Genomic DNA, 17,706 nt, shown 5'->3' on the forward strand with positions numbered 1-17,706 from the left:
AACATATATATTGATGTGCTGAATTGTTAAATCCTTGAAACCTAAATCCAGTCTTCTTTATAGCCAGAGGTTAATCCTTCTATAAAAGTAAAACATGTGGCTTTGGGTCATGTCTGCCCACATTTTTTGGTTCTTAAAGGTGTAGATGCCTAAATAGTACCTCCAGCTCACATCCTCAGGCAAACCTCAATTACAAGAACAAAGCCAGTCTCTGCAGGGAGTGAGGGACATGGGAAGCAACAGAAACACACAAATATCTGAAAATATAGATTGAAACATAAACTGAACATTAATGAAATACACTGATGTGCTATTAGTAAGCATATAGTGAATGTAGTCATAAATCTTAATAGAATGGACCCCTGAGTTTTCCTTTGGATATGAATTTCTCCAGTAACACAGAATATAAGATCTTCATCAGTCCTCAGCCCTCCTTTTAACGTCTTAATGCCTGAGCTTCAACATGAGAAGCCCTAACTCTGAGCCCAAATAAATGCTTAGTAAATCAGTATATTGATCAATCCCTAAAGGGGTCCTGCCAGATCCCTCCCTAAAACTGGACACCACAAAGTTGAATGACTAGTCCTATAATCTAACTTTCATTCAAGTCATAAACCTAATTTGAAGTCTAGAAGGGGGATGAATCATTTAAACAGAAAAGCTGCCAGCCCCCTTTTAACTCTTGGGACTTTTAAAATGTCAAGAGCTCTTGAAGACTCATCTTTCCAAAGCTTGACCTTGACCCCAGCCTCAAGAAGGGATATGGGGACTAATTGAGATCCCAAATCCGGACAGCTGTTAATGATGGTTGTCCATGCTGTGAAGGAGAATTTTTAGGAGAGGTAAAGAACTTCACTCCCTACCAGAAGGGAGCTCCTTCCATCCATGCTCCCTGCTACCTGCGCCCCTGAGAAACAGCTAATTAAGTGGACATTCAGTTTGAGATTTCTAAAATCTACTGCTCTGTTCTAACCTCAGACTTAATTATAGACAAACAGAGGCCAGTATCTCCTGATATAGCAGAAAGGTATTTGGATGGTAAACAACTTAAATTGGGGTTTTTAATTTCTTTTTGCCTCATTATTGCCTCAGCAGATCAGCTCAAGGATCCTGCCTTTGCTGCAGATCACTCCTGTTTCAGATCAGCACTGCACAGTGTCTGATGGACCACAGCCTTGCTGAATAATTGGCATTCCTCATTTTATTTGGTGGCAGAAAATTCCTGCTATATTCAAACTGCAAACAGGTTGCTGAGCCTCAGTGCCCTGCTTTGAGCTGGGCAGTCACGCTGTGCTTGTGCAACTCTGGTGGGAGGATCGAGAAGAAAACTGATTTCTCAGAGGCAGAGTTCACTTTGAAAGCACTTAAAAGAGAATACAACTATTTCAAAGGTCACTGAAGCTGAAGGGGAAATGAGAATTTTTCCATGTCTTAAATACCTTTAGCTTTGCCAAAGGAAAGGGGATTTATCATGCTGAGACAATTCACTCTGCCAAACACCCAGGCAACCCTTGTTCACTGTAGGTGTCTTTTAAACAACAGAATCCTAATAGGCAGAAGAACTGAACATTTCAGACTTCTGTAAACTCATGAATGATCAAACCTAGGTGTTTTTCAATAAGAAAAAAAGCAGCTTCCACAAGCCTCTGGCAGCTTTACCCAAAGCTTTCTCCACTACCATTAATATACAGTATTCAACACTGCCAAGAGAGATTTTTGTACATTAACTTATTATTTAACCTCTGAGACCTTCCTGTTGAATTCACACCAGAAGTTACTGTTCAGTTCTCACTCTGAAGTCAAGCAACAGCAGCAAAGTTCCAATAAAGAAAAAAAATTAATCTTCTCAGAGCTCTGTACATTAAAATTAAAATTAATCTACATTAAAATTGCACATGATGTACAATTATACTGACCCAGAAAGGTTTTCCCCCTTGAATATACACATTTAAACAGACAGTTTTTCCTTAAATATGTACAGAATGAAAGCTTGAAAATGTGTTAAAAGGATTATTTATAGTAGCCTGAGTGTGATGTCTAAGAAAGATGATTCTTCATGTTACAAGAAAATTACTTCATACCAAGTCTGAAAAAAACCCTGTCTGACACCTTTTCACTGCTATTTTGCCAAACTGAGGGTGTTATTTGTCAGCCATATAAAAAGTGATGACTCTTTCTGGGAGTCTCTAACTGTCCCCAAGGGGTAATGAAGTAACTAATCTGAAAGAATTTGCTGCACCTTTTATTCACAAATTCACAAATTAGCCTGTGCTAATTCAGCTACTACTGTTTAACTGAGAAATCTTGTTTAACTCCTTGTTTCTTATGTTATAAAGAGACATATAAAATTCATGCTCTTACCTTTCTCATGTTCATTTTCTCTATTCTTCTTATTCTCTGCCATCCTTCACATTAATCAAATCTTGTATGATTTTTTTTTCTTCCTATAGTTAAATTTGATTTTCTTCCAGCTATGATTCAGCAGAATTAGCCCATACACTGTATGAGAAAAAGAGAACAAACAAAGTGGAATGTTCTTCATTTAGTGAGACATTTTTAAGAAACAGTAGTCACTTTTTGTCAGGCTATCTGGATCCAAAGCAAACCCCATTTTACCAGGCCCAAATTAGGAGAGGAATGATTCCTATAGTGGGAAAGGAAGAGAAGCTGAATATTTCCTGTTTAGTAAGGTCTTGTTCTGCCAGACATCCTCCAAAAGATTTTCCCCTGTAACTTTCTGTCACTGAAATCTGCCCTGTTGTATGAATCAGAGCACAGATTCCATATAGAATGAGACTCCAGTCTAGCTCAGATAAATCCATGCTCTAGCTTTGGGATGCAAACCTTTAAAATTCTCTTAGGGGAACTCATTAGGGCCCACTGAGAAATATTATGACAGCAATAAAGTGATGGTTGTAGGGCCAAGGCTCCAGACAAGTCCAGTTCCATACATCCTCCTGCTCTTCAAGATCCTCAGTAATATCTGCAGCTGGACTGAATTGAAAGGTTCTTCTGGAATAAAAACAGTTCTCCTACTGATTTTGGTAGTACTATAAAAATATCCCAAACATGCAGATTCTATCCTTCATCTCCCACTCACTGTGATGGGCTCACCTGGTATCTCTGAGAGGACAAATGTGTTTCCTGAGTCTGATTTTTCCTCTACTTCTTGCTATTATACAACTCCCTGAATTTTTAGGGATTGTAAATACAATAAATCTATATTTACATCAACTGGATGATGCATGTGACCATCTGACCCTTATTACAGCAGCTTGCTACCACAGAACTCATTGCAATGCTACTTCTACTCATAAATCAAAGAAAAGCAATGGTGTTAATATTCCTTGGTCTGAAAAGTCGCTATATTTAAGTGCTCTTCAAAATTTACTTTTTTTTTTGTTACAATTAAATCAATTAAATAAAATATGGCACTACAATGCAGCCAGTTGTGCATGTATAAAACAGCCAACTGTAGAAGGCAACACAAGGAAGCATCTTAGATCAATCAGCAGTTGTCCCAGAAAAACCTATTGCCATCCCATGCCCTTCCCACATTAGGGCTTCTACCTCCTCTACATCATTCTCTTCTCTTGCCCCTTCAAGACCATAACCCTGAAAATGTGTCAGTCCTTCCTGCAAGACCAAAAATTATCTGTGATTCTTGATAGTTTTTCTTAGTAACTCATTAAATGACGCTTCCAGCACTCTCATTTAACTTGCAGTTACATCCCTGCTATGACTCCTGCAAAGTTAAAGATGAAAGGTTCATTACTCAGTGAATGTTTAACAGGCCAACACTACTCCAGCTACCTCTTCTCTTCCCTTTCCTCAGCTCAGTTTCTCTGTATCACTTCTGGGACACCCCAGCAGATCTCACAGCCAACTGAACCCCAACAGGGATTCAGAGCACTCCAAGGTAACTTAGTTTTCACAGGAAAATTAAGGGATATTTTGAGGATACTGATGGGTTCACAGTGGGGATCAGTGATGGGACTGAAAAAGCAATAGGGTCTCTGTCAGACCAGACCCACATTATCCCTACAACTGTTTTCTGGGATTTCACTGGCACACATTTTCCATGTGATCCCAGTGCACATGAACACCCCCCAAAGCCACCATCATAAATGGGACTGACCAATGTGCTTTGGAAAAAGCCCAGGCCTGAAAAGGCACAGCCAAGTCATGGGCCTCAATTTAAGGAATGTTAGTCCAGAAATCAAAAATAACAGCAATAGGACTGTAACTGGGATGATCTCAGGACACAAACAGAGCAGGGGTTGTAAGGAAAGGTTTCTTTTCTACCCTTTTCTTTTGAAAAATGCAATCAGCTACTGAAGTTGGGAAATACAGGTGAGATAGCTGAAGCAATGAAATCAGATGAAAAACAGGGTTCTCTCTTTCTGGTTGGAGTGACTAAGCACAGTATTAGGTCCCTTGTGCTACTTCAAGACAAATTAAAATGCTGGTGAAGCCATGCATCCTTATTTACTCATCAGGAATGTAATGAGTCCTGTTTCCCGAAATGCAGCTGAAATCAAAATAAGGAAATGGGACATTTTTTGCTTTCCCTATTTCATAGCTCTGTTTCAGATGGAGCTCAACCCACAAATGGTTGGGATGTGTCCCCACCTGCCCCTGCTCCACTGTTCCTCTCAAGGCCCTTCTCCCTGGCACACTAACCTTGGCACAACGGCAGTGAGCACACTCTGCCCAGCACCAGTGCCCTGAGAGTATTTCTTACCACCTCCCAGAATCCATAAGAATAATTTAAAGCAGGATTTCAAAGTCTATGCCTGAAAACAAAGGGGAGAGCAGCAGAAGCTGGTCAGGATCCAGCCCCATCTGACTGTGTCTGACCACACTCTGTGCAGTGCCTGCAAAGGCACCACCTCAATGCTGCTTTGACACTGCAATTTAAACTTAAGTGCTGCTCACTTCCCGTTGATCCACTCATGGAATTATTGTCACTTAAAATTTGCAACCCCATGTCACCTCTAACAACCAAAAAAACTTAATCAACAAGAGAAATGAACCAATACCACCCTATCAAAATGAAGGTATCCATAACACAATAAATGAAGCAGCCAGTCACAACTACCCATATTTCAAGTTGTGTATGGACCTAATTGTCCTCGGATGACTTGAGTCCTGGTGTGTTAACAGAATACTTTTGATGTTCTGTCACTTTTTATTTACTACTTTGTACAGATATTTTCACCCCAGGTAGCCAGCCAGTATTAACTGGGGCTCACAGTAGCACCAGCTCTGGAATGATGGAAGAGACAAGAAGTCTCCTCCATATCATGGATATCAAAGCAAGGATATGCTCAGTAATGTAGTCATAAATGATTTGCTTTATCAGATTACAAATTAATTAAGTTATAAGCATTTCAGTACTTTTCTAGGAAAGCCATCTCATCATGTTGATCCTATTCATCTCCTCTAAACAGTACTTCTTCTCCAGGCTTTAAATACCTATAGACAGGCACCTTTCTTCTCAAACCTGGTGTTCTTTATCAAGCTTACACTCAGCCCCACTAAAGACAGCACTGCAACTCTTATTATAAAACATGTAATATACATTTATTTATATATTGCCTTGAACAAACTCCATGAAATCTCAGAGTCTCCCCTTTCCCACAAAGTAGAGCAATAAGTACTCCATTAAGCACACAATGCAGAAAGGCTGAATGAAACTGCCTCTATTGTGATAACACAAAATTAGAAAGAAAATCTAGCATAAAAACCCTAAAGCTGCACAGTCATTGGACCCAGTGAGGGACACATTCAAGCACATGCCTGAACCCACTCCTGTTCAGAGGTGTCTTCTTTACTTTCCTTAAGAGATCTGTGCTCATTTTAACTCCTTTCCTCAGTTGGGATAGGATAGATAACAGATATTATGCCATATCTATTATTTTGGGCTAACAGAACTATTTGGGATTCAAGTAATATTATAAGACAGAAATATGGAAGTTCTCAGGCCTGTAGTGCAGTTTCTCATACAGTTTCTCTCCCAGGTCCTGAGAGTCAGGACCATTAAAGGTTTCAATTAAAACCTCCTTTAGCTCTGGGAGTTACAAAGAACCACTTCCAGTATCCTTGATCTGGAACCAATAAACACAAAGACCATTGAAACAATTTAAGGCTCTTTCATTCATTTTTGATGTGTTACGTGTCACACATTCAATAAATGTGAGATTTGACTAAATTCTTTGATTTCTAGCCAACACCTTGGCAACATTTCCACTCAGTTCAGGGAAAAGCACTACATATTCAGTGTAGGATTGGTGAGTTACTTCTGTCTGTATGAATTAGCTCCCACAGCTTTTTGGAGAAGATACACCATCAGTAGCAGATAAAGCTGCACAATTTCAGGCTACTGTCACCTAAGCTCTGTGTGACAGGAAAGAAAAAACCCTCAGCACTGGCCTGGGATAATTTTTTATTGCTCTGCAATACGCTCTGAGTCCTTCCAGCTGAATTCAGGACAATTTGTTCACTTCACTCGGTAATCAAAATGTGTTTTGACTAGTAAGTCCCTATTTAGTTTTTTCTGTAATCGTTTTTCTTAATGGGAGTATTTTCCAGATGTTGTGCTAGTCCAGTCATCCAGGACCTCTTCCAACTCCTGTGGAAAGTTTGCTGTCATAAGCTGTCATCAGCGGTTGGGTTTAATTTGTCTAATTACTGACCCCCAGCACAGTTACAAAGCAATATAAAAGGCATCTGGAGCATCCCTGGGAGCAGACACACTCCCTGTTAGGTAAGTGCTACACTGATTTCTGTTCAGAGCTCTCCTTCAAAAGGCAAACTGAAACAGAAAACCCAAAGTTTTCCTTTTGAAAGGTTTACTTTTAGCCTAAGCTTCCATTTGTTATATTTGACCACTAATATTTCAATGATACAGTAAGGTTTATAAAATTATGTTGCTTAATAACTAATGTTCTGTACTTTTTTATTTTAGATTTCTATTTATCAGTATTTTAACTTTACAAATTGTTGAGCTGAAGTATACCCATGTTAGTAGAAGAAGACTGACTGCAGCCTTCACATAATACAATTCTGCATAAAATTACTTCTGTTACTTATTAATAGTGAATTTTTATAGTCTTAGTACAAAATTTAACAGCTAATCAACTAATAATCAAGAGAATTTATAGAGTAATTCTATATTAGCGACATGGCCTTGAACAGTTTTACTATTTATGTTTTTGTCAAACTAGTATTCTATAACAAGATAGGCACTGCATTTTTTTTATTTATGGACTAATTGAATTGCACACAGTGACATGAGATTATTTCTTTTCAGGAATGATGTCGTACCTGAAAGTAATGATCATATGGAACATACTTTGCATATCCCTGGTGCTCCTTTCTCTGTCCTTGATTCAAGAAGTGTCTTCTCAAGGTACTGTAACACACAAAGCAGAAGGGAGGGTTTCTAGGATATCTGACACACACTGAGAATGCTCCAAAAGCATCCTTACAAAAATACTAATTTCTAGAACGTTATATTTATTCAGCCAGGCAATATGATTGAGTTTTATCATCAGGGAATATTTTCCTAAACAAATTTGAGTGCAGCATGGTCCTCCTAGGAGGAATTGCATAAAAACTTTCGTGTAATGCAAACTGCATATGAACCAGTTTGTTTTTCTGTAGACATATTCTACAGATCCCATTGCCCTCAGACTGACATTTTTAGCCCCTGTGATTTTGCAGGATAATTCAAGGAAAATCTAAAATGACAATATCCACATAAGTTGGTCAGAAATATTTCAGTAGGCTCGGGGAGAGGAATGTCTCTACCTTGCTAAGTGCTTTGCTATTAAATGCACTGTTATTACCACCACTGAGGCAATTTTGGGAATCATTTGTCTAATGATACAGATTTTTATTTACTCTCCAAGCTCTATAATTGGTTTCTTACTAAAGTTGCACTGTTGTGAAGAAGCAGAACTTGCAGCCTGGCCAGACCTCTGCAGTTCTCAGGTAGCTACCAAGCTGTTATGGGGATAATATTGTGTATTCCTTGCTGGTTGAAAATAATTTATTACTACTTGCTAGCAGAAGGGACAATATTGTGTATGTGAGCAGCTCACCAGGGCACAGCAGATGCCAGATGTGACCTGCTGGGCAGAGCAGGCTGACACTGAACCTTTGCTCATTGATGGGAGCCTTCCCATCAGCAAAAATCAAGGCTCTCACCAACAGCAAACTAAACCATTCAGGCATTTTCCTTAGGAGTAACTCTGTACCTTACAAGTCATAAACTAAACTAAATAAGTGAATGAAGAGGTATAGTATTTTGGACTTTCTTTCTTTCCATAAGGGAAGAAGGGTGCAATTTGTAGGGCACATATCATAAAGGAAGGTGTCCATCTTCTTTTTTTAACTCCTGTATTAAGGGCCCATTAACTCCAGTCCACTAATGTCTCCAGTTACTCCCTAGTCCCACTTTGCTGTTTGCAAAGAAGTGGTAACAAGCATTATAACTACTTGTTGAAAATCACAATACATGTAATTATTTGTTATCCCGTGGTCTTCCTTCCTACACACAGCTGTGGAGCGTGTGCTGTTAGAAATTGTCTTTGGTGTTGTGTTACATGTTATTTGTTGTTATTTCCTCGTGGTTCCTCAATGTTTCAGCTGATTATCTTGACTCTGTTTGAGCTTGCTGATTGTTCAGCTTCTTTGTTTGTATTTAGGGACTCTTCACTTGTGGCCCTGCATGTTTCGTTTCCAGAAGAAGCTGTTAGCATGTCACGTTAGCAGAGGTTTTGCACAGGAAGGGGATTAGTTGCAGGGTGAATATCTGGCAGTAGAAGGTAGCAAAGCACTGCCAACCTTGAATGCTCACAGTTTGAAAGCAGAACTCCTGATGTCTTGCTTTTCCAACTGTAATCTGCACCATATATTATCATCTAGCATTTGCCAGCACTGCAGCAGTCTGGCAGTAAAGCCATCCTGGGATGAGCTTTTATATTGGTCTGCTAATAAGTGATCTCTTAATTAACAAACAGACAGTACTTTGGAGAAGGCTGCAAGACTAGATCCCAGCTGTTCCTAACCTCAGTATTGATACCAAATTCTCTGATAGCAGGGAAAAAACAGAGTGCAGAGGGTAGGCAGACTTCAAAACTCCCAGCAGAAATGGCTCTGGGGATTTGTATTTATTATGACAGTGCTCTCCAGCTTGCAAGCTAACCAGATTAGGTTTGGTTATTAGGAAGAACGTTACCAAAAGTAAAAATCAGACCCCTAATGGGTCTGCCAGGGAGACTTGTGCACACTCCCACCTATAACCATAGGTAGGGTGAATTAAGATGGAGAATAAGTCAGCAAAGCAGCAAAGGGCCTGGCTGATGTGCTGCCTAAGGTAAAACTGCACAGGCTGGTTTGGATGCCTGTGGCCATGCTACAGAACCAATCCCCAAGGATTCGTTAGTTTTCAGGAGAAACAGGGTAAGCCAGCCCCAGGGGAACGCCCCTCTAACCTGAACACATGCTCCTGCTGGTCCACAGGCTGGCTCAGAGCAAACCTCTGCTCCACACACCTTCAGCAGGGGTCACACCAGGCCCTCAGTTCCTGCAATACCGAGGGAAGAAAGCACATCCTGTAGGGGAAAAAGAGAGGCTTTACTCCCTTGCAGCCCAGCATTCCCTTAGGCCCCACTGTGGTTTGGCAATTCTTACACCAGTGTTGTGTGATTTTAGATGTGTCGAGCTGTACAGGGAGATGTGGGGCAGGGTATTCTAGAGAGCATGACTGCCAGTGTGATTTTAACTGTCACCACTACATGGAGTGCTGCCCTGACTTCAGGAAAGTCTGCACTGTGGGTAAGTTCCCAAACACAGCCAGTTCCTCTCCACAAAATCCCCCTCCCAGCTCCCCACTGCACCAGGTCTCCTCTCTGAATGCTTCAATGTCTGTTAGTTGGCTGTGTCCTTGTTCCCTCTCATACATGTGTTGTTCTCCTCCTCAAAAACTCAGGGATAACCTCTCCAAAGAAAATTGTGTATCCACAGGTTACTCCCAAGCAAAGGATTATGCTTTTTACAACAGCAGAGTTAGGCAAGAGGGGGTGAAACAGTTTACTGCTTGTTTTTTGTTCCTTCGTGCATTTGTACTCTATCTGTCTGTCTTATTAAAGAAAAAAAAAAGTGGTAAAAGCAAATTCAGGGTTTTGCAGGGAGAAATTCTGGCACATTCCAACTCAAATTTCAGAAGTGTGAATGCTGTAGGGTCTAACCCAAAGCCAGAGGATGTCCTTCCATGGACAGAAATTGACTCTGGATCAGAACCTTGTCCAGAGTTTGCTGGAAAAGACGGTTGGATGAGTATTATTTTATGCTTTATATATTTACAAAACCATACAGTGTAAATAAAGACAGGTATTGTTTATTGAGAGTTAAAAACCATTTTCTTGGGAAGCACCAGTGTCAGAAATATCAGTTATTTGGATAACTGCAGTTTGTTACATTACACTGTAGTTCCAGTAGGGTTACAGGGTGACATAAGACTTCTCAGATCCAGCAACATGGGTCGAGGTTTGTTCCAAATGCAGACACAGCACTCCCTAAAATTCCAGTTCTGCTGCCCTGACACACACTGGAAACACTTTGTGCTTCAGTGCTCCCCATCCTCATTTTGATTTGTGAGGGAACATCAGCACTGCTCGTAGCTGAAAGTACATACTGAGGCGCTTTATTATGTAAGCTATTACTGTGGGTTGGATTCTAAAGGTCCTCTGGCATCTACATAACATTTAATCAAATATTTAAGGCTAAAAGTCTTCCCTGTTCTACCCTAAGTCAGTGAGTTCAGGCAAGCACAGCAGGTGTCATCCTGAAAGGATGCAGGAAGTTCGACTAAGGATTGCTGCCCAGTTAGTGTGGCATCAATGCTGATCAAATTAGAGAAATGCCAGACACCATTTATGAACAAAACCTGCCCTAAGATCATAAAATAAAAACAATTCTCACCTGTGCATGTGGAATGAATCCACTGACATCAACAGACTGACTCCACATTTACAGTAATCAAAAGATGCTCAGAATCCGCCTACAAATTAATCCTCTTTTGCTAGATAGTGATTTAATTGTAAAATGTGATTTTGTGCCCTGGGTGTCACAGAGACAATGACTTCAATAGGGATTTATGTGCAGAAAGTACTTTTTCTGAAGTCTGTAATAGCTGTGCACACTCTTTCCAAAACAATTTGGTCATTCTTTGATATGAAATAGAAGCACTGTAGTGACTGAAGTTGTCAGAAGTCAAGCAATAATGAAATATTAAACCCATGTGGGTACTAATCATGTCAAATCATGGTAGATACTCCTTCAGCATTAATAATTTAGGAACTGTGTTAAACAGTTCTAGTCACTCTGGGTGCCTTAGTTAACTCATTCCCACAATTAAGCTGCAGTACTTGGCCAAGGCACACCAGGTACACTTGGCTGTGACCTGATTAGGCCAATTATTTTTCAGAAATGCTTTGACAGACACATCACTCTTGATCCAAAGCGGTACCTTGATGAACAGCTTTTTGCAAACCTAACCCAGAATTTAAATCTAATTTTGAGGTCACTGCTACGGTGGGACCTGGCTAAAGTGAACATGGGCATCACGTTTTATTGCACCACAAATTTGAGTGGTTTCAACGCACTGCAGTGTGACAGCACAGTTCTGGCTGCACGGCCTGATCCAAACCCCACAATTCCACAGACAAATCCTGGATCAGACCAGAATGAGCACCTGATTTTATGGGGCTCTTCTTGACACCATCCAGAGCAAAGGGCTTCACTGTAGAAAGGTGCCAGCGTTCAGCATGAGGTAGGCAAACACCCTGACTGTGCTGCTGTGCCTCGTGCAGGACTCTCCTGTGAAGGACGGTGCTTTGAAGCCTTCCAGAGAGGGCGGGAGTGTGACTGCGATGCCGACTGCGAACGATACGGCAAATGCTGCCCAGACTACGCCAAACACTGCAAAGAGGGTAAGAAACTGCTTCATCACTGTGTTTTTCGAAGAGATCTTTAAATAGAGGCGCTTTGCTTCCTCAGAAAACAAACTCTGCGGGCTTCTTAAGACGTGAGAAGTTAAGGATGACAAAAAAAAAAATACTGAAAAAATATTAAGATCTAATTTCAAAGATAAATTGGCCAATATCAGAAAGGATATTGAGGTGCTGGAGCGGGTCCAGAGAAGAGCAACAAGGCTGGTGAAGGGACTGGAGCATAAGTCCTATGGGGAGAGGCTGAGGGAGCTGGGGCTGTTTAGCCTGGAGAAGAGGAGGCTCAGAGGTGACCTCATCACTCTCTTCAACTACCTGAAGGGAAGTTCTAGCCAAGTGGGGGTTGGTCTCTTCTCTCAGGCACTCAGCAATAGGACAAGGGGGCACGGGCTTAAGCTCTGCCAGGGGAAATTTAAGTTGGATATCAGGAGAAAATTCTTTACAGAGAGAGTAATCAGGCATTGGAATGGGCTGCCCAGAGAGGTGGTGGATTCACCATCCCTGGAGATTTTTAAACGCAGACTGGACGTGGCACTGAGTGCCATGATCTAGTAAATGGACTGGATTTGGACCAAGGGCTGGACTCGATGATCTCAGAGGTCTTTTCCAACCCAATCGATTCTATGATTCTATGAATTTCTCAAGCATGGATGCACTATGGACACATACAGGTAGATATACTGGAAACCATCACCAAGACATGAATATGTTTAATTTCATCATGTCCTTAAACGTTTTTAGGTCTACCTACAGACCTGGATTCATTTCTGTGAGCACACCTGGCAGATATGCCTGGCACTGGGTCACTGCAGTCACAGACCAGACAACCTCCATGGCAGCCAATTCCCAAAGCCTGCGGCGTGACAAACAGCCGGAGCTAGGGATTATCATTTGGTGCACTGCACCCACCACTCCCAGTCCCTAGGCACTGGGACAGTGGCTTGGCTTTGCCATGCAGTTACACAGTAATTTAGACTGAAACAGAGTCTGTATTCAGCATTTTTGACTGAATGTCTAGAGGAGGATGAGTGTCTTGGAAGTGTCTTGAGGTGAATTTCCTGCCTTCGAAGTTGTTTAATGTCTCCCTCTTTCTGCCGAGTTTAACACACCCAAACACTCACAAAAGGATATTAAATCATTTTTCTTTTCTTCAGTCAAATAGAATGAAAAATTAAGCAACTGTTCCTAAACTCAGAGAGTTTCTTCTGTATTTTATTAAGCTCTAGTATTAATTTTTTTTTAAAAAAAAAAAAGAAAAAAAAACCAACAAAAATTCCTCAAAGCCAGCCTACCACTGTACTTAATATTTGAGTATTTATATTATGTGTGAATAACTGAGAAACCTGCTAAACCTCTTGGAACAGATTTGCTGTTTTAGCATCCTCTCAACATTTTGTTCTGTACAGCAGAGCCAAGTGTACATCATCTATCTAGATATCACCATTACCTTCCCTACCCTCCAGAAGCCCCTTATCCCCTGAAAACACACATGCACAGCTAAGGACTAACCAAAGCATTCCCCTCCACCACTACTGACTGCTCTGAAAGCCAATTCAGCTCCCTAAATGATTTTATTCAACAACCCCAGTTTTTCTCCCTCAATAAAAGCTTCAGGATGTAGTCCAACACCCAACCTTCCTTGCTTGGAGTTTGCTGTGAAAACAAATCCTTTGACACCATGGTCATCACTTTGAGACAAAAAAATCCCATTCATTTTGTCAAAAGCTGATTACACACACCTCTGGCAGTTACCAGCTCCTTCAGCTGGGTAAAAAAATTCAGCTGGATAAAAAAATTCAGCCAGTTCCCTGAGCTCCAGCACACTTCCTTCACAACTAACAAGTTGTACAAGCCTAAGCTAGTAGCTCATTTCCAATTGTACAGTTTGACCCAACAATTAATTACAAAATGTTATCTGGCTCTTACTGGCTGCAAGTGAAACCCCACACACTTTTCAGAGCTGGAAAATCTGAACACAACTCCCTGTTTCTCCTAAAACTCGGCCTACTAGAAGTTAGCTTAATACTGATACCTTGTGGTTTTTTTTGGTCCATGCCTGTCTCCTTCAAGAAAACTATTTCTATTGAGATGTCTCTCCAAAAAGATCATTTGTGTGGAATTATCACATCTGAAGAACTACAATGTAACTGAATCTTTAGGGGATTATCAAAGTAAATGCTTGGCTAACATGACAACTCTTCAAGTTCCACTATAGTGACTTAGTCCCAAGTCATCTGTAGTCAAAAAAAAAAAAAAAAAAGGCAAATTTTCAGAATGTAGAACTCCATTCAGAATTCACCTTTCTCCCACCTCAAAATTGCCATTAGCCAAGAATGCCTCACCTCAAATTTCTGGGTAAAACAACACTCCCATATGTGATGAAACATTTGGGGATCCAAAGGGTATTTTTGCACTTTTTCATATAAATAACAGTGTAAAGAGTCCTGTAGATAGGAAGCAATTTAGATTTATATGGAAGATGGTCACTGCCATTTTGTAATCACTTTCTTCTCAGGCAGTTGACACCAAGTACCCACAAAGAAAAACCAATCTGTTAATGGGAGTATTTCTCTCTTTCAGCACACACAGCAAAGCCAGCCCCGGAGACTCCCCCAGAAAACAAAGCAACATCTAAAAGGTCATCCACAGATGAGGAAAAGCCGCCAGAGGAAGCTGTGGAAGGTAGGCAAGGGTATGGATGAAACAGGATGGGCGTCACCTGAAGGAACATTAAAGACCATTTTCCTGCTCTGGAAATAGGAAGCCAATCCTAGACATTACCAGACAGTTACCAAGCTTGGAACCACTCGGTTTATAAACTGATTACCTCACCGAGCCCTCAGGATTTCGGAGAGTTCACCCAGCACAGATGGTGGAGTGTGGGGATGTCTCCGCTGTCTCTGATGGATTTTCACACACATCTTCCCAAAATGTGTAACAGACCACTGTCAGTTTTGGACAAGGTCCATGGCTGGAACAGGAAGGGTGTTGTATTTTGGGACAGTGATGAACTGTCAGGACCAAGACAGGAAAATGTCCTAGCAGGTTTCTCTAGCTTTAATCAAGCCAGGCCTTATGCAACTTCAGAGACACTTCATTTGTTTTTTCTGACTGGAAAATATGTTGCTTTGCTGTGTTCTCTGGTATTGTGTTTCAGCATTTGAAGTGATAACTCAGGAGATCAGTTTGAACTTGAAACCTAAAGTAACAGGAATGAAACAAGACCAGAAGTCAGTACTGGCTGGTCAATATTTTAACACACTCCCTTTTGTTTTTTTAATTGTTTTAAATTTGGAGTACTTATGCTTCTCCTGTTGCAATTTCCTATTAAAAAAAAAAAGATCAATATACTGGGTTAAATGAAAGAAAATTAAGGAAATTCAAATAACCATTAGCAGAATGCCAGTTGGCTTATGGTATTTCAGACTTGCTGGGTGGGAGTAAAACCTATTCTGTAATGCTCTGCTCATACCAAACACAAAACCCCTGTGAAAACAGAGCTAAACACCAAAACTTCAGAGAGAGAATACTTGAAGGTTGAAATGCAGGAACATTTACTGTTCCTTTTTGCTGAACATAAATAATTTGACCCAAGTCAATGTAACTATAAATACAAGTAAAGAGAATCTTAAAGCCATAAATCACAAAGAGGAAAACCATCCAAGATATAAAGAAACAGTAGGAGATACAGTCAGGGCTCTGTATTCAGGAATTATTTTCCTCCTGTTTCCCAACCTCTCTCCACCAAGTTCAGCTCATTGGTGTAAAGTTATGTCGAAGGACAGCAGGATAAATCAAAATAACAGACTGAGAAGGGCAGTGCCTTGTTAGAAGAACTGTATTTCACAGCATGGAAAAGGCAGGAACCACCAGGCAGCCTCACCTACAAGCACCAAACCAAACCCTGCAGCGCTGCCCCTGGGGCAGTGACAGCTTAGCAAAGGGATGACTTCAACTGAGCCAGGCTGCTGCACAGTGCCCCAGGGAACACAGGGACTCGCGTGGAACCCTGCCCAGGGGAGTTCTGCCCTTCTAAAAAAATACAGTTATTCAACAATACTACCTACTGCCCAGATGTGCAATACATTTATACACCACAGCCACATGCACAGCAATGCCAATGGCTGAAACTCATTTGTATTTATCTTATAGATCCTGGCACTGGACTGGAAAACCCAGAGACCACTCCTGCTCCAACTACAGAAGCGGCAGAGACAACCCCTGCAGCCACAGAGCCACCGACTACCCAGACAGACCCGCCCACCACCCCAAAGGAGCAGGACACAACCCCTGAGGCCACCGAGGAACCAGGGACTGAAGAAGACCCTCCCACCACAGAGAAGCCAGAAGATATGACCCCAGATGGCACCGAGGAACCAGTGACTGAAGTGGACCCTACCAACATCCTCCCAACAGAAGACGCAACCCCTGAGGCCACCGAGGCACCGACAACCGAGGCTGAATCTCCCACCACCCCAAAACCTGAGGAGACAACTCCTGAGGCAACTGAGGCACCAACAACCGAGGCACCGACAACCGAGCCACCGACAACCGAGCCACCGACAACCGAGGCTGAATCTCCTACCACCCCAAAACCTGAAGACACAACCCCTGAGGCAACTGAGGCACCAACGACTGAGGCACCAACGACTGAGGCTGAATCTCCCACCACTCCTAAACCTGAAGACACAACCCCTGAGGCAACTGAGGCACCAACGACTGAGGCTGAATCTCCCACCACCCCAAAACCTGAAGACACAACTCCTGAGGCAACTGAGGCACCAACAACTGAGGCTGAATCTCCTACTACCCCAAAACCTGAAGACACAACTCCTGAGGCACCAACAACTGAGGCTGAATCTCCCACCACCCCAAAACCTGAAGACACAACCCCTGAGGCAACTGAGGCACCAACAACTGAGGCTGAATCTCCCACCACTCCTAAACCTGAAGACACAACTCCTGAGGCAACTGAGGCTGAATCTCCCACCACCCCAAAACCTGAAGACACAACCCCTGAGGCAACTGAGGCTGAATCTCCCACCACCCCAAAACCTGAGGAGACAACCCCTGAGGCAACTGAGGCTGAATCTCCCACCACCCCAAAACCTGAGGAGACAACCCCTGAGGCAACTGAGGCACCAACAACTGAGGTTGAATCTCCCACCACCCCAAAACCTGAGGAGACAACCCCTGAGGCAACTGAGGCTGAATCTCCCACCACCCCAAAACCTGAAGACACAACCCCTGAGGCAACTGAGGCTGAATCTCCCACCACCCCAAAACCTGAGGAGACAACCCCTGAGGCAACTGAGGCACCAACAACTGAGGTTGAATCTCCCACCACCCCAAAACCTGAGGAGACAACCCCTGAGGCAACTGAGGCTGAATCTCCCACTACCCCAAAACCTGAAGTCACAACCCCTGAGGCAACTGAGGCTGATTCCCCTACCACTCCCAAACCCAAAGAGACAACTCCAGAGGAAGCTACAACCCAGGCAGATTCTCCCACCACCCCAAAACCTGAAGACACAACTCCAGAGGAAACAACAACTAAGGCTGACTCTCCCACCACCCCCAAACCTGAAGAGACAACCCCAGAGAAAACAACAGCCAAGGCAGACTCCCCCACCACTCCCAAGCCTGAGGAGACAACTCCAGAGGAAGCCACAACCAAGGCAGACTC

General features: G+C 42.2%; 1 protein-coding gene and 1 long non-coding RNA gene across 8 annotated transcripts in view; one reads left to right on the forward strand and one right to left on the reverse strand.

Annotated features, from left to right (window-relative positions):
• LOC113957667 overlaps positions 1 to 14,252 on the reverse strand; it is a 27,870-nt gene extending 13,618 nt beyond the window's left edge. For 2 of the 5 annotated variants that reach the window (XR_003531257.1, XR_003531256.1), the window contains exons 1-5: positions 14,053 to 14,252; positions 11,765 to 11,991; positions 9,504 to 9,595; positions 7,330 to 7,417; positions 2,362 to 2,499 (exon numbers count right to left, since the gene is read on the reverse strand). This is a non-coding gene — a long non-coding RNA (uncharacterized LOC113957667). Of the gene's footprint in view, positions 1 to 2,361; positions 2,500 to 7,329; positions 7,418 to 9,503; positions 9,624 to 11,764; positions 11,992 to 14,052 lie in introns of all 5 variants that reach the window. The other 3 variants (XR_003531260.1, XR_003531259.1, XR_003531258.1) reach the window with 2 other exon arrangements.
• Positions 7,318 to 17,706, forward strand: part of PRG4 (proteoglycan 4) — a 16,108-nt gene continuing 5,719 nt past the window's right edge. The window contains exons 1-7 of one of the 3 annotated variants that reach the window (XM_027665328.1): positions 7,318 to 7,414; positions 11,883 to 12,002; positions 14,601 to 14,702; positions 16,173 to 16,813; positions 16,859 to 17,041; positions 17,150 to 17,173; positions 17,228 to 17,706. The exon at positions 17,228 to 17,706 is cut by the window's right edge and continues 995 nt beyond it. In XM_027665328.1, the coding sequence (XP_027521129.1) occupies positions 7,318 to 7,414; positions 11,883 to 12,002; positions 14,601 to 14,702; positions 16,173 to 16,813; positions 16,859 to 17,041; positions 17,150 to 17,173; positions 17,228 to 17,706 (1,646 nt within the window). Of the gene's footprint in view, positions 7,415 to 11,882; positions 12,003 to 14,600; positions 14,703 to 16,172; positions 16,814 to 16,858; positions 17,042 to 17,149 lie in introns of all 3 variants that reach the window. The other 2 variants (XM_027665327.1, XM_027665329.1) reach the window with 2 other exon arrangements.

The sequence above is a fragment of the Corapipo altera genome, unplaced genomic scaffold (genome assembly GCF_003945725.1).
Source record: "Corapipo altera isolate COAL_440 unplaced genomic scaffold, ASM394572v1 316, whole genome shotgun sequence".
NCBI lineage: Eukaryota > Metazoa > Chordata > Aves > Passeriformes > Pipridae > Corapipo > Corapipo altera.